Source organism: Diadema setosum, chromosome 17 (genome assembly GCF_964275005.1).
Source record: "Diadema setosum chromosome 17, eeDiaSeto1, whole genome shotgun sequence".
NCBI lineage: Eukaryota > Metazoa > Echinodermata > Echinoidea > Diadematoida > Diadematidae > Diadema > Diadema setosum.
Window position 1 is genome coordinate 28,298,893 of NC_092701.1, and position 18,218 is coordinate 28,317,110.

At 42.1% G+C, this 18,218-nt stretch overlaps 1 protein-coding gene across 1 annotated transcript; it reads right to left on the reverse strand.

The window, feature by feature from the left end:
• Nucleotides 1-1,014: 1,014 nt before the first annotated feature.
• LOC140240884 (N-glycosylase/DNA lyase-like) lies at nucleotides 1,015-7,335 on the reverse strand. Its single transcript, XM_072320662.1, has 6 exons — nucleotides 7,253-7,335; nucleotides 5,933-6,494; nucleotides 4,994-5,233; nucleotides 3,497-3,691; nucleotides 2,560-2,637; nucleotides 1,015-1,295 (listed from the first exon to the last, which is right to left on the reverse strand). The coding sequence occupies exons 1-6, from the start codon at nucleotides 7,333-7,335 to the stop codon at nucleotides 1,227-1,229; spliced, it is 1,227 nt and encodes a 408-aa protein (XP_072176763.1). The 3' UTR covers nucleotides 1,015-1,226.
• Nucleotides 7,336-18,218: the final 10,883 nt, after the last annotated feature.

Here is an 18,218-nt window from a genome sequence, read left to right on the forward strand (position 1 = left end):
CCCTTCCACTGTCAAGTTCTTATCGTTCTCTGGTTTCTTTCTCTCATCATGATCTTTGATACACCGACAGCTACTTTCTGTTCCTACTTCCTTTCCGCTCTACCCGTCATTCATCATCACCTCATCACACCATATCAGCAATATATTGTAAACAACACCGGAAAGTCACCGGGTCATGTTTTGTAAATATAGTGTACAGTGATAAATCAAATGTACATGTGTTGGATTGATATACTGGAGAACAATGAATAAAGCACACTTGCGTTTTGACTCCAGAGCAAAGCAGTCATGCCTCCTTCATTCTCTCACTGAGTCTTAGAGTCCGACTTCATCCTCACACACATACAAACATAAAATGCACAGTTTTCCTTCCCTTCATATTGGATACAGGCTATGTGAGGTAAAAAATGTCAATTAAAAATGAAACTAATCTGCATATTTTCGCATATGTACTTACTTGGGGGCGCAATTTTACTTTTAATAGGTCATGTTCTCCCGTAATTTAGAGCTACAATACTTTGGAATAAAACGCAGGGAGAGAGGAGAACAGCCAACGCAATCGTCGTCTCAAACGTCCGCGTTGCAAATCTAAAGCTCCCTAATTATTGCAAAGGCTTCCAACATTACCACATCAATGTCAGGGAGATTCCAACAAGAAATCGTGGAGACTTTTGTATCTTATCTTCAGGACAGAGAGAGAAATTTCCCTTTCAGGCAGCCTCCAGCAAAAATCTGGGGATTTGCCGCTCCTCCCCCACACTCAGGAGGTCACCAGTACCACACGCATGTTCCTGCTTTTGCAGGAAAAGGAATATATTTCAGGGGCTCAGTTCGAGAAAAAAAAATCCTGAAAAATCATTGAAATACAGTAGGGGTTCTTTTTGTATTTTCCCCCAAAGTGTCTTTAAATAGGGGGAGTTTTCAAATCTTTTTATAACAATCCTTAAATAGGGTCCCAAATAGGGTTAGTTTCAAAGCCTCCAAAAATTCTGAAATAGGGTAGAAGGCAGCCTCTTGGTGTTAGTCCTGATTTTCCCGAATGTACTTTATACTGTGCATGTTTTGCTGCAAGGCATGCCAAGCTTGCCTTCTTGTAACATGACATTTCACTACATGTGCTGCATGTACATCATGCCGCTTTGCTAGCTTTCACCCATCAAACCCTATACAGCAACCAAATTAGAAGCGATGTAATTGATAGAGAAGCTGTTTGGATTCCTGGAGCATCATCTGGCTACAACCTCTGACATTTTCACCGTCTTCCTGCTCCGTTTATTCTTGAGAGGTTTCTTCTCCTGCAGTTGGAAGAAACAGAGAGACAGAGGAGAGCCTGAATGTGACATCACACAACAACAGAAGGGGAGACTACAATGGATGAAGGCAACAAATGGTTGGAAAAAAAAAATTGGGGGAGATAATCAGTGATCGGTAAATATATTCAGATATGTGTATCTTCTACACAAGCATTATTCCCCAAAGCCCACAAAGCCTGTCTGACGACTGACAATCACCGCAACAGCTAATGTATGCAAATTACTTTCCAACGACACACACACACACACAAAGAGACAAAGATGTAGATCTACTTAACATAGATGGATCTAGCAGCTTGTGACAAGGTCCTTGGGGTAGAATACATGTATTTATAATTTGCATGACATTTTGCCAACCAGCTTATAGTGCCATGTCATCCATAATACATAATAACCTTTACAAGCAACATAGTACAGTATTCATCGCATAATCGGGCATCTGATAATCGGGAACCTCGCTTAAATGACATACGCTTCCCAGAAACATTTCCAATGCATGTTATTTTCACTGGATAATCAGGCGGGGACCTCTGATAAACGGGACAATTTTTCTTCAAGCGATCTTTGATTTTCTTGATATTTTACACAAAAAATCTACCAAAATACCACAACAATATTTCAAAGATTCCCTATCAGTTGTCGTTTACATCAAACTTACAAAGCAAGCTTCGGACTGGTGTGTTTTGACCTCCGTCCATCCAGTACACGTATATGCATAGCCACAAAAGCGCCGTGTATAAGTATCCATGCCATTGCGAAACACATGCTTTCGCGAACATTCTTCTCCCCTACATATAAGCAAAGCCATGTGTAGGGAGAGCTAGAGGGTCGCGCCGAGGGGTAGAGCGTGGTTGTGTATTCATGTACATGTACAGTACGTCAGTATGCATGTGTGTGTGTGTGTGCACTACATGTACATGTTGTATGCCATTCATCGCGATCATCACGAAATCGGGCACCTCGCTTAAAGGGGCCGTGTTTGCTACTCCCAACCTGTCCCGATTATGCGATGAATACTGTATTAGTATTTCACGATTTTTGTATGCATCTCACAACTTAACAAAAAGCAAGGTGAAACAGTTCTAATATTCAAATTGCAACGACATCATACGTCATAGCTCTTGATATTTTGTTCTTTTTTTTTTGATCCAACACATCTTGTGCACTATCTACATCACTTTAAAACTACACCCATAACATCATCATACAGGTAATAATAAATGCAATATTCTACATACCCACTTACCTTTGCTCCATTATCTTTATTCTTTTCAGGAGTGTTTGATTTATCTTGGAATTTCTTCAAGTCAGCACTAAATAAAACCTGCATTACAAACATAAAAACAAGAGAAAAAAAAAACCATATAAAAATCATATGAACATGATGTCAAAACATCCTCCACCACATTTACAAATCACAGAATCAAAGCACACTTGAGAAGTACCGGAACTGACAGTAACCTTGAATTTGCTAATTTCCCGTATTTCCACTTAGCGTTTTGTATGAACATAGGTTGATTTCTCCATGAGGGAATTTGTGAAAATCATATTATTTTCACTTGTAACTCCGGCAAATGAATGCCAAAATTTGATCTTCAACAATGACCCTGTCTGAGATTTCTCCTGCCACACTTCACAATTGTCTTAAGTGCGCCGAATCTGTCACACACGTACGATCATATCTCAGCTTAAAATGGACACCAACTCTGGTTTCTACCATGTCTACATACAGAAAACAATGTATCATAATATGATATAATAATATTGTATATAACTATTGACCGTACACCAAGCAGATCATGCAATGAGGCACCAATGGGGAAACCCATTTATTTTGCTCTACAAGCCATTTGGTCTAATAATCACTTGGCTAATTGTCATTTTGTTGGATGACCAAGTGGTCTAACTGCCACCTCGTTTACTATAACCTAGACTGTGTGGTAATGGATCAGTTGGATATTAGACAATATGGGCATGGCCTAACTGGTGACAAGACAAAATGGTAATTAGGCCAAGTGGCAACTAGACCATTAGTCATTAGAAGAACGCACTGGTTTTAGACCAAACACAACTAGACCATGCGGGTGTTAGACCAAATGGGCATCAGACAAAGTGGTACTTAAACCAAATGGCAATTTATCAACTGCATAAGCCTGTTGTCTGCACAGAAACAAGAAACTGACCGAGTGAGCCCATCCTGCGTATTCGCCAAACAGCTCCCGAAAGAAGTCGCCGATTTCGCGGTAGGTCCGGTCTGTCAGGGACTTAGTCTTCTGAAGGGAGGTCATGTAGTCCCGCGCAGCTATCTGCCAGACGTGAGTGTCGACGGGAATCGCTTCTCGTTTGTCTAGAGACATGAGGCACACACAGTCGGCAACCTGGATAATAGAAAGAAGGGAGAGAGTGATGATGACATACCTTTCAAACATGAGCTGGGGTTGAATTCAAGCAACATGAAGAAAGTCACAGTCATATATTATATTCAGGAAAATATGTCGATCAGTACCTGTATCAAACATCAGTTACATGTACATTGCCACGACATGTTCACATTTCCCCTACCAGGTAACAAACAAAATAAACAATCTCTGGGTTTATCTGATTGTTTGTTTGTTTGTTTTTTTCTTGAAACAGGGATAAATTGCTCTTTAATTCTATTAGCATATTTTTTTTCTTATTTCGGAGTATTCACAATGTTCTTGACATTCTCTTTTTCATTGCAATACGAGAAAACAAAGCAAATTATATGCTACTAAATGACACGTAATGACCCATTTTGGATATGAATGATTTGTTTCAAGGACTATCTGTAAACCTAAAATATACCTACTACTCCTAACAGAAGTTTGCAAGTGACAACCAACAACCTCTACCCCCACAAGCTTTTGCCTCATACCATCCATCACACTACAAATTTCTTGACATTGAATGCATGCCTCCATGTTCTTTTAGATTAACACATTGGTACATATGGTGTCTAAACTTTTTTTTTTTTGGGGGGGGGGTGTTTTTTATGGGGGAGGGAGGGAAGCTAAATTTCTTGTTTCTTTTTATTGTCAAGATGCTATTTTCGTTCTCTTCAAATTTCCAACATCTTATTTGGATCTCTAGGTTTGCAATGAATCCTTCTTTGACTCCTGGTACAATTTCTTTCTTGAACACCACATCACAGCATTCACAGACAGTGAAAACCCAATGGTAATTCACAAATGCTAAACACAGACATGGTTAACATGGCAGTATTCAGCCGGTTTATTTTGGATTACAGCAATACAATGCAACTGAACAACAGTTCACCTGTACCAGGTTTATGAAAAGAAGTTTAGAGCAGAACAAAAAAATAGAAATTACATGATGCTCCCGAGACTAACCCGATATCATTTGCTTGGTCTTTACTACATGGCATAATTTATCATGGAATAATCATATGAAATATCAAATACAGTCCAGCTGAACTTGAGGTGGTACAGTTCATACAAATATAACAGATAATGAAATAGTGTACGTAGTTGTTGTCTAGGAAAAAACTACTGAACACAACTATCGAATGACCAAACATTAATTAACTTGATAAATTGAGTGGTGAATATAAATTTGTATGGCAAGATATTGATGTAAATAATTGAATGGCTTCTGAACTGCACCAAGATTTTTTCAAAAATGACAATTTTCATACACACCTTGGCACCGACTCCTGGGAGCTGGAGCAGCTGTGAGTGAACCTCACTGTAAGGCAAACTCCTCAGTTTCCACAACCATTCCTCACCGCCCAACTCACTGGTGATCTTCTTGGCTGTCTGGTTGATGAACTTTGCCCGGTAGCCAAACCCCAGCTTCCTCAGCCTCTCTTCCACGCCTCTGCCGCCGAGGACGGTGAGGGTGGGGAAGGCGTGCCACGCGACGCCATCCAGAACTCCTATCTTTGGAAAAAGCAGGAATACAGACAATGATATCAAACCGATGTTATGTTACTCTTTATACCAATTTGCAGTGAGTATGCAAATTACTGTATTAGGATATAAAGAATAAAGTTACAGGTGTTTGCAGTGAAACATAATGAATGGCCAACCACACAATAACATCACTCCCTCTAGAATCCATAAATAATAATTTTGTGACCTGGTGCCCATCATTACATCATCATGGCACACTATTATCAGAGCAACATGAATAAAGAGAGCGGTTTGTGCCAATTGTTATAGTCTGTGACCACATTTTCATTATCATCTTTATTATTTACTTGGCATTTCAACATAAAGTACAACAGAAAATTATTATACGTAACATAAAGATTGTGGCGATTATAGGTGCATACCGCTGGTTGCCAGGGGAAGAAAACGCAAACTTAACCAAGGAGGCTCGAGGCCTTCCTCCCCTTCCACATGCCAGTTGCAAATGTGGTATAACATGGTCTCACAATGGATAAAAAGTTAGGAGGGATATTGTATTGATCTTCTCAAATGATGAGATGCATGTGTCATGCAAGACAGAGACGCTGGTTTTTCTTGCTTTACTTGGTTTTGTCACAACTTTCTTCACGTACAAGTTTGTGAGTCTACCTACGCACCAGTAATGGGCACAGGTGTGTTTGTCCTGACCATTGTCCAGTGGCCACTCACCTCGGTCCCATAGTGCTGACAGAGCTTCTCTACCATTCCCGTGATCCTGGAGATGTTGTTGTTGGAGGAGCATATAAAGGAGACAAGGTTCTCCACGGGATTCTGCCGCAAGATGCGAACGCCGGGAAACGACGCGGAGACCTTGGAGAAGTTCTCGTCCGCCCCCTTCCACTGCTCATAGAGCCCCGCCAGCCTCACGTCCAGCTGGAAGTAATCATGAAGGATGTCGTGGTGACGGTCTCCATGCGGGTGCTCGCGGATGTCCTGGGAGGCAGAGACCCGAGGACTTTCACTCGCCACGGTGGGTAACTCCGTCCTCCGTTGCTTCTTGCTTCTCGCCGGTTCATCGCCGCTACTACGCTTCTTGCTCCTGGACTGGACATCGGTTTGCTCTGTAGCTGGGTGACCGCTGCCGCTGCCGCTGCCTCCCATGCATCTTGGACTCTTGGAGTCTTCTCTCGGATCATGTACCTGGTAGAGTATGTGAGTGTCGGTCTGCTTCAACGTCCATATACAGCCAGAAAGCACACTCCTCCACGTCCCTGGTTGGATCTCCTTCCACCTGGTGGAACAAATATAGCAAAGAAAACTTTTGGACGATGGTCTGCTGTGCCACTAATTCAATCCATCACATAGTGGAGGAATTTATTGCAGAAATCATCATCTTCTCATCAGTAATGTGGCTTCCCTGAATTTCACTGCATACATGTAAATGTATGGAGAAATGTATTTAGGTTGTGGTTGCAACTAAAAACGAAATGCAAATTTGAACAAAGATATGGAACTTTATTTTTTGGAAATATATTGCCAATTCAACACCAATTTATAAATGTGGTAACTAAGGAGGTTCTGACATACATTCTGAACTTAAACAAGCAAATATTTCAGACTGTCAGTGACACAGTGTACATTATACAGATATCTGGAGAAATATATCATGAATGTTCAAAACATGAATCCCCACCTCAACCAGTACTGTCTGTACAGGCCCTTTTAATAGCACTAAAAACGGGGCCAATCCTGGGTTTTATAAACATCCTAAAAAACCCAGGATTGCCCTAAAGAGAGCTTGATATAGAGCAGAACAGTATCCTCTTTCTACTACCGGTATACTAGCGTCCCCATTCTATTCAAACGAGGCCCATATTACTAGTGTGTGTGTGGCAAGAGTCAACCTCAGCTTCCCGACGCGCCCGCGGCGGCGGGTGTGTGGGCGACTACGTAGCGCTAGCCGCTAGCTCGCCGAACCCAACGGCACGAACTCGCTGTTACCCCGCCGTCCGATGTGTGTGTAACGGGACGATGGGTTGTAACTCTTACCTAAAACTCTGGCCGCAAGCAAGAGTGATGTCCAGTCGTAATTCTGATATCCCACAAGGAATAGACCGCCATGGTTTGCCCATAATTCTTCCGTGCCTGCCGCAACAGTTACTTCGATAAAATGTCGAAATATCTGTCTGTAGTATCGTAAAAGTGATCAATGAAATGATTACAGCTGTACATAAGTGCGGCGCGCGGTGTACGATATCCATCTGTAGATGGCGCTGTTACTCTTCTTACCTCAGATCGGAGGAGAGAAAGGAGGTGGTGATGGAGGAGAGGAAGGAAGTAGTGATGGAGGAGAGGAATGAGGTGGTGATGGAGGAGAGGAATGAGGTGGTGATGGAGGAGAGGAGGTGGTGATGGAGGAGTGAAAGGAGGTGGTGATGGAGGAGGAGGAGGTGGTGATGGAGGAGTGAAAGGAGGTGGTGATGGAGGAGAAAAAGGAGGTGGTGATGGAGGAGGAGGTGGTGATGGAGGAGTGAAAGGAGGTGGTGATGGAGGAGAGGAAGGAGGTGGTGATAGAGGAGAGGGAGGAGGAGGTGATGGAGGAGAGGAAGGTGGAAATGGAGGAGAGGAAGAAGGTGATGATAGAGGAGAGGAAGGAGGTGGTGATGGAGGAGAGGAGGTGGTGATGGAGGAGTGAAAGGAGGTGGTGATGGAGGAGAGGAAGGAGGTGGTGATGGAGGAGATGAAGAAGGTGGTGATGGAGGAGGAGGAGGTGGTGATGGAGGAGTGAAAGGAGGTGGTGATGGAGGAGAGGAAGGAGGTGGTGATGGAGGAGTGAAAGGAGGTGGTGATGGAGGAGAGGAAGGAGGTGGTGATAGAGGAGAGGGAGGAGGAGGTGATGGAGGAGAGGAAGGAGGTAGTGATGGAGGAGAGGAAGTAGATGGTGATGGAGGAGAGAAAGGAGGTGGTGATAGAGGGGGGAAAGAAGTGGTGATAGAGGAGAGAAAGGAGGTGGTGATGGAGGAGAGGAAGAAGGTGATGATAGAGGAGAGGATGGAGGTGGTGATGGAGAAGAGGAAGGAAGTGGTAATGGAGGAGTGAAAGGAGGTGGGGATGGAGAGGAAGGTGATGATAGAGGAGAGGAAGGAGGTGGTGATGGAGGAGAGAAAGGAGGTGGTGATGGAGGAGAGGAAGGTGGAAATGGAGGAGAGGAAGAAGGTGATGATAGAGGAGAGGATGGAGGTGGGGATGGAGGAGAGGAAGGAGGTGGGGATGGAGGAGAGGAAGGAGGTGGTGATGGAGGAGAGGAGGTGGTGATGGAGGAGTGAAAGGAGGTGGTGATGGAGGAGAGGAAGGAGGTGGTGATGGAGGAGTGAAAGGAGGTGGTGATGGAGGAGAGGAAGGAGGTGGTGATGGAGGAGAAGAAGGATGTGGTGATGGAGGAGGAGGAGGTGGTGATGGAGGAGTGAAAGGAGGTGGTGATGGAGGAGAGGATGGAGGTGGGGATGGAGGAGAGAAAGGAGGTGGTGATAGAGGGGGGAAAGAAGTGGTGATAGAGGAGAGAAAGGAGGTGGTGATGGAGGAGAGGAAGAAGGTGATGATAGAGGAGAGGATGGAGGTGGTGATGGAGAAGAGGAAGGAAGTGGTAATGGAGGAGTGAAAGGAGGTGGGGATGGAGAGGAAGGTGATGATAGAGGAGAGGAAGGAGGTGGTGATGGAGGAGAGAAAGGAGGTGGTGATGGAGGAGAGGAAGGTGGAAATGGAGGAGAGGAAGAAGGTGATGATAGAGGAGAGGATGGAGGTGGGGATGGAGGAGAGGAAGGAGGTGGGGATGGAGGAGAGGAAGGAGGTGGTGATGGAGGAGAGGAGGTGGTGATGGAGGAGTGAAAGGAGGTGGTGATGGAGGAGAGGAAGGAGGTGGTGATGGAGGAGTGAAAGGAGGTGGTGATGGAGGAGAGGAAGGAGGTGGTGATGGAGGAGATGAAGAAGGTGGTGATGGAGGAGGAGGAGGTGGTGATGGAGGAGTGAAAGGAGGTGGTGATGGAGGAGAGGAAGGAGGTGGTGATGGAGGAGTGAAAGGAGGTGGTGATGGAGGAGAGGAAGGAGGTGGTGATAGAGGAGAGGGAGGAGGAGGTGATGGAGGAGAGGAAGGAGGTAGTGATGGAGGAGAGGAAGTAGATGGTGATGGAGGAGAGAAAGGAGGTGGTGATAGAGGGGGGAAAGAAGTGGTGATAGAGGAGAGAAAGGAGGTGGTGATGGAGGAGAGGAAGAAGGTGATGATAGAGGAGAGGATGGAGGTGGTGATGGAGAAGAGGAAGGAAGTGGTAATGGAGGAGTGAAAGGAGGTGGGGATGGAGAGGAAGGTGATGATAGAGGAGAGGAAGGAGGTGGTGATGGAGGAGAGAAAGGAGGTGGTGATGGAGGAGAGGAAGGTGGAAATGGAGGAGAGGAAGAAGGTGATGATAGAGGAGAGGATGGAGGTGGGGATGGAGGAGAGGAAGGAGGTGGGGATGGAGGAGAGGAAGGAGGTGGTGATGGAGGAGAGGAGGTGGTGATGGAGGAGTGAAAGGAGGTGGTGATGGAGGAGAGGAAGGAGGTGGTGATGGAGGAGTGAAAGGAGGTGGTGATGGAGGAGAGGAAGGAGGTGGTGATGGAGGAGAAGAAGGATGTGGTGATGGAGGAGGAGGAGGTGGTGATGGAGGAGTGAAAGGAGGTGGTGATGGAGGAGAGGATGGAGGTGGGGATGGAGGAGAGAAAGGAGGTGGTGATAGAGGGGGGAAAGAAGTGGTGATAGAGGAGAGAAAGGAGGTGGTGATGGAGGAGAGGAAGAAGGTGATGATAGAGGAGAGGATGGAGGTGGTGATGGAGAAGAGGAAGGAAGTGGTAATGGAGGAGTGAAAGGAGGTGGGGATGGAGAGGAAGGTGATGATAGAGGAGAGGAAGGAGGTGGTGATGGAGGAGAGAAAGGAGGTGGTGATGGAGGAGAGGAAGGTGGAAATGGAGGAGAGGAAGAAGGTGATGATAGAGGAGAGGATGGAGGTGGGGATGGAGGAGAGGAAGGAGGTGGGGATGGAGGAGAGGAAGGAGGTGGTGATGGAGGAGAGGAGGTGGTGATGGAGGAGTGAAAGGAGGTGGTGATGGAGGAGAGGAAGGAGGTGGTGATGGAGGAGTGAAAGGAGGTGGTGATGGAGGAGAGGAAGGAGGTGGTGATGGAGGAGAAGAAGGATGTGGTGATGGAGGAGGAGGAGGTGGTGATGGAGGAGTGAAAGGAGGTGGTGATGGAGGAGAGGATGGAGGTGGGGATGGAGGAGAGGAAGGAGGTGGTGATAGAGGAGAGGAAGGAGGTGGTGATGGAGGAGGAGGAGGTGGTGATGGAGGAGGAGGAGGTGGTGATGGAGGAGAGGAAGTAGATGGTGATAGAGGAGAGGAAGGAGGAGGTGATGGAGGAGAGGAAGGAGGTAGTGATGGAGGAGAGGAAGTAGGTGGTGATGGAGGAGGAGGAGGTGGTGATGGAGGAGGAGGAGGTGGTGATGGAGGAGAGGAAGTAGATGGTGATAGAGGAGAGGAAGAAGGTGATGATAGAGGAGAGGATGGAGGTGGGGATGGAGGAGAGGAAAGAGGTGGTAATGGAGGAGAGGAAGGAGATGATGGAGGGTAGGAAAGCCAGGACATCGGAGAACAAAGGTCCGAGGAGGAAATCAATCACGAGAAGAGATACAGTATATGGGGAGAATCAGAAAAGGAGGGAGTAGAAAAAGCAGGTGTGGGGTATTCTGACTCTGAAAGGGAAAGAAACAAAGGATGAGGAAAGAGGGAGGAGTTCAAGTGATAAAGTCAAATCAATTGAAGGGTTGTGACTTTAGGGAAAGGATAGGGTTATTGGAGTGGTCAAAAATGATGGTTCTTCAAATACTTGCACTGTGAAAGAAAGAGGTATTAGTACAGCAGTTTGGATTTGAAGTATCAACTAGCTCGGGTGTTCAGTGTGCAATGTCCACTGTTGCTCTGTATGATTGTGTATAATTATTTATATAATCATGTAGATTTTGATTTTTTTTTTCTCTCTCTCAGGTTGATTCTGTGATTGTTCATGAATTCTTTGTCCATTAATAAAAGAAGAAAACACTCATCATTTCCACAATATCACCCACTGTTGCCATTTGTACTCCTCTTGAATAAACTAGTACCTCAATAAAACCCAATGTCACAATTCTTAAGGTAAGTGCCATGAAAGATATCCAAAAATCACTAAATTACCAACCAGCACCACTCTCGTTCTGAGTTTCCACATACATCTAGTAGGCCTACACAAATATTAAAAGTAAATGTCAATCCCGTTTTGTATCAATCACTGTCACTACCCTTTAATTGTAGCTCTTCATTAAAGCAAATACACACAGACAGCTAAATTCTGCAATAAACGATTCAATGTTAACCCCCCCCCCACACACACACACACCCACACACACATACACACACAAGTACTGCAAAAGCAAAAAGCCTTAAATCTTGGGCATGCCATTTTGTGCAGGTTTTTGTATTGTTTTGTTTTGTTTTGTTTTTTGGTGTGGAATGACAGATTTATCTAAGGGATTAAAAAAAAATATATATCATCCATAAAAGACACCCCACATGCACACAAACATTTATGCTCACAATTTACGAGGGTATTAGTGTATGGTCCTACAATTGCCCAAGTTTTAAATCATTTGCAAATGCTTTGAGATACACACCAGTATACAGCCAGGGAGGTGCCACCTCCCTGATACAGCACTGAACTTGCATGCTTAGTAACAGAGAAAGTACAGCCAGTTTTCCTTCACATATTTCTTTCTTCTTGTTTTTTGTTTGTTTGTTTTTTTGCTTCGAAAAATTACAAATCAGTTGGATTTATTAAGTCTACAATCAATGTGAATTTGCATAGTGTATCTCGCTCAAAAACTGCAGACTGAAGAAATGACTTGTATGATTATGCACATGAAGTGTGTGAATATGACAGCCTCAACCTCAGCCCCAACGGACTTGCATGTGCTCCACACATTGTCATTTAACCGGCCAAAGACGGGCTGATTTTGCTACAACATGCATTTCCCATAGACATCTGCCAGAGTATACTCGGGACTCGTCCTCAATGGGTTAAGAGCAGGACTATTCAGCCACTCAACGCAATGCAAACTTCTTGCCCAATGCTTCACCATCGTCTCTCGAGATGAATGGTAAAGATGTCATATTTGCCTAAATCAGTGTCATAAGTAAACAATGTGCAATCAGAATGCATACACAAAATGTTTTGTATGAACACACATACATAGCCCAAACATTCCCACTGCATCAAAACAGCTACAATGTATCTACTACAAAGAAGAAAATAAACAGGCCACACATATACAAAAATTATGATACTGTACACGTGTTAATGAATTCATCAAAGGTATGGTAAAAGGGAGCATATTAACAAAATACATTGGGGAACATAATAGATGTACATCTCTTCACTGAGAGCTCGGTAAAGCTGATTTCAAATCGAGTTGCACAGAACGCAGTAAAACAACTTGCATGCATAAATTGTACAATGAACTTTACACTATAAAACATGAACTATAAACCAGGATCCTTGATACTATTAACTACAAATCTATAATGACACTACTACAGCATTAACTCTCACCCCTCCCCTTCAAAAAAAAACAAGCAAGCAAACAGACAAACAAAAAAATACAAAACACACACACAGCATTAAAAAAAAAACAATATCTAAATTATCTGTACAATGTTTTCATTCAATTGAGAACATATAGATTTTCAGTGCAAACATCTCAAAAATATTCTGCAGTCTTGTTCTTGGAAATAGATGTTAAACATGTCCCAAGCATGCAAACTTGTTAGTTTACATCATGAACATGTGACTAACTTGTGACTAACTCAGTGATCCTTCTTAACCAATGGATGCAAATACAACAATTATTGCAGCATCTCGAAGTAAAGAGTACAAACAGTACCTGATGGTTCAGAAAGAAATGAGAATTCTTGTGTTTGAACTATAAATGCAGTGCTGGAAACATTCAAACATCAAAATCAGCAAGACTCCGAGGAGTAATCATGGAGATATAATCCTGCAACTATGTGCATTTGTTTGTGTGAGTGTTTATCATTATAATTGTAATCATTATGATTATTATTATTATTATTATTATTATTTATTTTTTTTTTTTTTTTGGGGGGGGGGGGGGAGGGCCCTTATATTCTGCTGCCAGGGAATAAACAAATAAATATATAACAACCAATATCTATCACCTATTCCCCTCTCTCCCATCCCCCTAGACTTCTACAGGAATCAGGGAGACTTAGGATGTAGTAACCATGTGACTGCAGTGAGTATACACATGTGTGTTTGTAACAGTGTACATACAACACATTTGTACAATGTACAGTTGAACCTCTCGTATCCGGACAAGTCGGGACCGGGGCTCGTCCGGATAAGGGATTTGGCCGGATACGGGAGACTCAATGCTTTATACATGTAGAGTCTACATATACATACACATGTACTGATGTAGCCCATTGTAGTACCACATGTAGTAATGTGTATACTGCAACCTTTTCATTGTTACACACAGTAACAGTATGTATCCGTTGGGAATCCCTCTTTCCTCCCATAATTATTAAAAAAAGATTTAAAAAATCACGGCGAGATTGCGTCCGGATAATAGAGAGATCCGGATAAAGGGAGGCCGGATAATAGAGGTTCAACTGTAATTCATATTTTTACCTTTCCTCCCCTCCTCCCCCCAAAAGCAACACTTTAAATCTGCTGTTATTTGTCTCATACATCCAACATAATAACATACAGTGTACCGGGGTAATTGCAACTTGCAATTACAGCTGTTGTACACACCGATCAAAGGCTGGCATTTTTTAGATGACAATTCATAAATTATATCAGCAGTCCTGTAAGAGGTGTACTTGCATTCTTGCACATACAGTATGATAATTGGGGATATGTTTTCTATTGTCCCATACACTTTCCACACCAAGAAACAAAATTTGGCAGGCCTTCGATATACATCAATCATGATTACTTGCGACAGGCAGAACTGCCAACATTCATATATCAAAATTAAAATCAACGAAGGTTCCAAAGAGACATCCATCATTTCATGTCTTGATTCCGCGGAATTAAAAACACGCGAAACTCTTCTGACCCGGCCTAGCGCGAAAAATTGGTCGCGCGAAAATATCCACTTTTACAGTACAAGTTTTCACATCCTCGTCAGCAGATTAGTTCTGTCTATGCCCAAATACTTGAGTAAAGTGAAAATATTATGTACTGTACAAGTAAGTGAAATTTTTGTGTACAAATCAATGGAGAGCTGCTTTACACCTATACTGTAGATCACAGATTTGTCCCTTTGTCATACTCTCCAAAGTTTTTTTTTTTTTTTCATATGATCTTTAACTTTTTAAGTGTCTGTTTTTTTTCTTCAAAATTTTCATGTATTTATTTCTCAGTCTTACAGCTGTATCTGTCTTCATACAAAGCAACATAATATTGTGATCCGCAATATCCCTTTTATCTTCTATAAAATGTTCAATTTTTTCATTTATTTTTTTTTTTTTTAGCTACCATCATCCATAGAATACCCAAGTAAATATAAAGAGGTGCCAACATTTGTTACATTCATTAGAAATGTTTATAAGTCCTGCTACAACGTTTATGTCGACAGGAATGCCCCTATGAATTTGAACTCCCATGGTGAAGAGGCTACTCAATCATAACACATCCTTAGGGAACAATTATTCATATCAATCTTTTAATAGAATGTTTGTGAAGAGACTACTGTATCACAAACGTTATTTCAAATGAACATTGCATTGTAACCTTTTCTTTTTAATGCAGTGCTGTGGTACATTGCATGTGTAATGTTGGCACCATCATTGATTTAAGAGAAGAAAGACAGTGTGCAGTTAGGGCCTTTCCAAAGTACATGTAGTCAAAACCAAATAACAAAATACTGCTCCTTGTGCAAGTTATCGTACATTGTGCTAGTAACTTGGTCACAGTTCGTTATTCCAAAGGTTCATCATTCCAAAGGTTTGATAGTCTGAAAATGAAATTGGGTTTTTTGTCCTGATGGTTCATTTAAGTGCAAAAATGAAAAAGGCTAGTCATCCCAAAGGTTTCTTAATTCTGAAGGCTTGGACTAACAAACCTCGCGTTATTTTCAGACCAATGAACCTTCCGAATAAACCTTATTTCATTTTGGATTAGCAAGCCTTTAGAATAATGAACCTTCAAATTAATGATCCTTCAGAGTAATGAACATCACCCAGTGACAGTGACACAGTAGCTCCCAAGGTGGTTTAGGAGCATACCGTAATTATTCTGTTTCATTGGCAGTGCGCTGGACCTTTTCCAGGCATACCATGGAAAGTACCTTGTACTGTATGCCACCATAATTACACAGTTTCCAAGTTTACCATGCATATATCCCAGAGCAGTTGATGTTCAGATGCAGGCAAGGGTAAAAATGTCCTGTACATGTAGTTACTTGTATGCTCATTGAACAGCATACATTGTATGTACATTGTATCAGGACTTGTGTGATGCTTGAAACTTGGGCAGGAGGCTTTGATTCTTATTCATGTGTTAGCTACAGGTGAACATAGCAGTTGAGAGAGCTTCTCCCTTCTACCTCTCCCATAGACCTATGAAAGAGAATAACTTACAAAGAAAACACAAAGGTAATGTATTGCTGCAATACATGTATTTTCGCAAATCATTGTGTACAGCTTCAGTGAACAGGTTACTGGAATGTCGCAATTGAAAATTAAGATTGAAATACAGACAAAAAAAAAGTCGAGACTTGTTTTCCTCTCAAATATTTTCAAAATTCTGTATCAGTTAGCTGATGATTAATTCCATGCTCTGTATACAGTGTACATCATTGCACTGTAGTGTTTCAAAGCGATGATGTTACAGCAGTATTTTGTTAAAGATGAGTGCTGATTGCTGGTTCCACACATAAGACCATTGCACTCGGTTTCAAGCAACATTTCGGGTATTAGTAGTGGATTGTAATTGGGTATACGAGCATGGTTAGTAATCGTTGTGTTCACATAATACAATGTATTTGGGTTGTGTGAGATTGTTTTGAACAGTTTCCATGGTAATGACACTGACTGAAAAATAAGGCTTTCTTTGTGTGTATGACTTTTAGACATATTGCTGCACATATCTGATGGAGGGAAGAGTAATTCAGTATAGGAATAACACATTCCGCGGAGTTGTTTAGCGAGTATGCAGTGCACGAGAGGCTTCTTCTGAGCATGCGCACTCCACACGAGCCGGAGGCGAGTGTGGAGTGTGCATGCGAAGAAGAAACCTCGAGTGCACTGCATATCGCTGAACAGCGACGGGAAAATGCGTTATTCCTTTTATAAGATGGCAAAGTAATTTCAAACGCGAGGTGAATATACCTTGTATGAGAAAGAAATAATGAAATAAATCAAATATCAAAGATTTTGAAATTGTACTTACCGTTGGAAAATGGTTCAGAGTAGGCTTTTTCCGAGATTACCCCAGCTTGTGCTGAATACTGTAAAAGTGGATATTTTCGTGTGACTAATTTTTCGTGCTTGGCCGGGTCGGAAGAATTTCGCATGCTTTTAAATCCGCGGAATCAAGACATCACGCACAGGCACATATGGCAAGCAAAAATATTCGCGTGTTTTTATTTTCGCGCTAGTTTCTGGTTGCGCGAAATGCGCGAAAATTTCAACACCGCGAAAATTTCCACTTTTACAGTATTACCCGTATCGTAGGCTTAAAGGACAAGTTCACCCTCATTAACATAAGGATTGAGAGAATGTAGCAATATTAGCAGAACACATCATTGAAAGTTTGAGGAAAATCGGACAATCCGTTCAAAAGTTATGAATTTTTGAAGTTTTTGTGCTGTCACCGGTAGATGAGAAGACTACTGCAGTGTATGATGTCACATGCGTACAACAATATAAGGAAAATATACAGAGAATTTCACAAAATTTCATCTTTTGAAAAAAGTACACATTCCCTTGACTCATTACTGACATACATGTATGTTGTGGGTAATATTATTCCCATTGCCTTTAGAAAGAAGCAAGTCAAGTGCTCTTTTATTATGCGAAAAAAGTGAAAATATGTTGAATTTTCTTTACATTTTCTTTATACTGTTGTACTCATATGACATCACGAGCCTTAGTAGTCTCCTCATCCAGCGGTTCCAACACAAAAATTTTAAAAATTCATAACTTTTGCATCGATTGTCCAATTTCCTCAAACTTTTACTGATGTGTTCTACTAATATTGCTGCATTCTCTCAATCCTTATGTTTATGAAGGTGAACTTGTCCTTTAATACCGAGAGCAGGGCTGAAAATATTCTTTTTCTTAGGAGAAAATTAAAAATAGGTTAACTTTTATGTATTCATAAAACGAATGGAGAGCTGATCAACACCTTGATTTCACAAAAACATGTTCGCTCCTGTCTTTGATACTTTCTCAAAGGACTTAGGGTAGGGGTTGTGATAGGGTTTTAGGTTTAAGTTGATGTATTAGGAAAAGGGGTAGTAGGGTTATGTTTGTGGGTAGAGTTCATGCTTGGTGTTAACATGCAGATACAGGTGTATTCCACAGGAGCAATTGTGTGCAGGAGCAAATATGTCATGGAACCAGATCACACAGAGTAGCCAATTTGTCTTTCAAGGTACTTTTCTCAAATGTTACGGTTCACACCTTCTTTTGTTTTTTTAAGGGGTCTGTTTTTTCTCAAAATTTTACTGATTATCTCTGACATTTTTCTGTCTTTCATACAAAGAGATATAATATCAAGATTGAAAAAAAAGGGGCAACCCAACTTTTTTGCAATCATTTTTTTTTCTAATGGAGAGATCTCAAGCTGAGATTTTGCGTTTCATATCTTGTACGTTTGCAAAGATATAGCACATACTTGTGACCAATGTTACAAAATATGTTGGTT

Coding starts and splice junctions, on each gene's coding strand:
- LOC140240884 (XM_072320662.1), bottom strand. CDS start 7,335: ATGGGCAAACCATGGCGGTCTATTCCTTGTGGGATATCAGAATTACGA. Junction 6,495..7,252: donor GCTTGCGGCCAGAGTTTTAG/GTAAGAGTTACA, acceptor TTGTTCCACCAG/GTGGAAGGAGATCCAACCAG. Junction 1,296..2,559: donor ATAAAGATAATGGAGCAAAG/GTAAGTGGGTAT, acceptor TTCCAACTGCAG/GAGAAGAAACCTCTCAAGAA.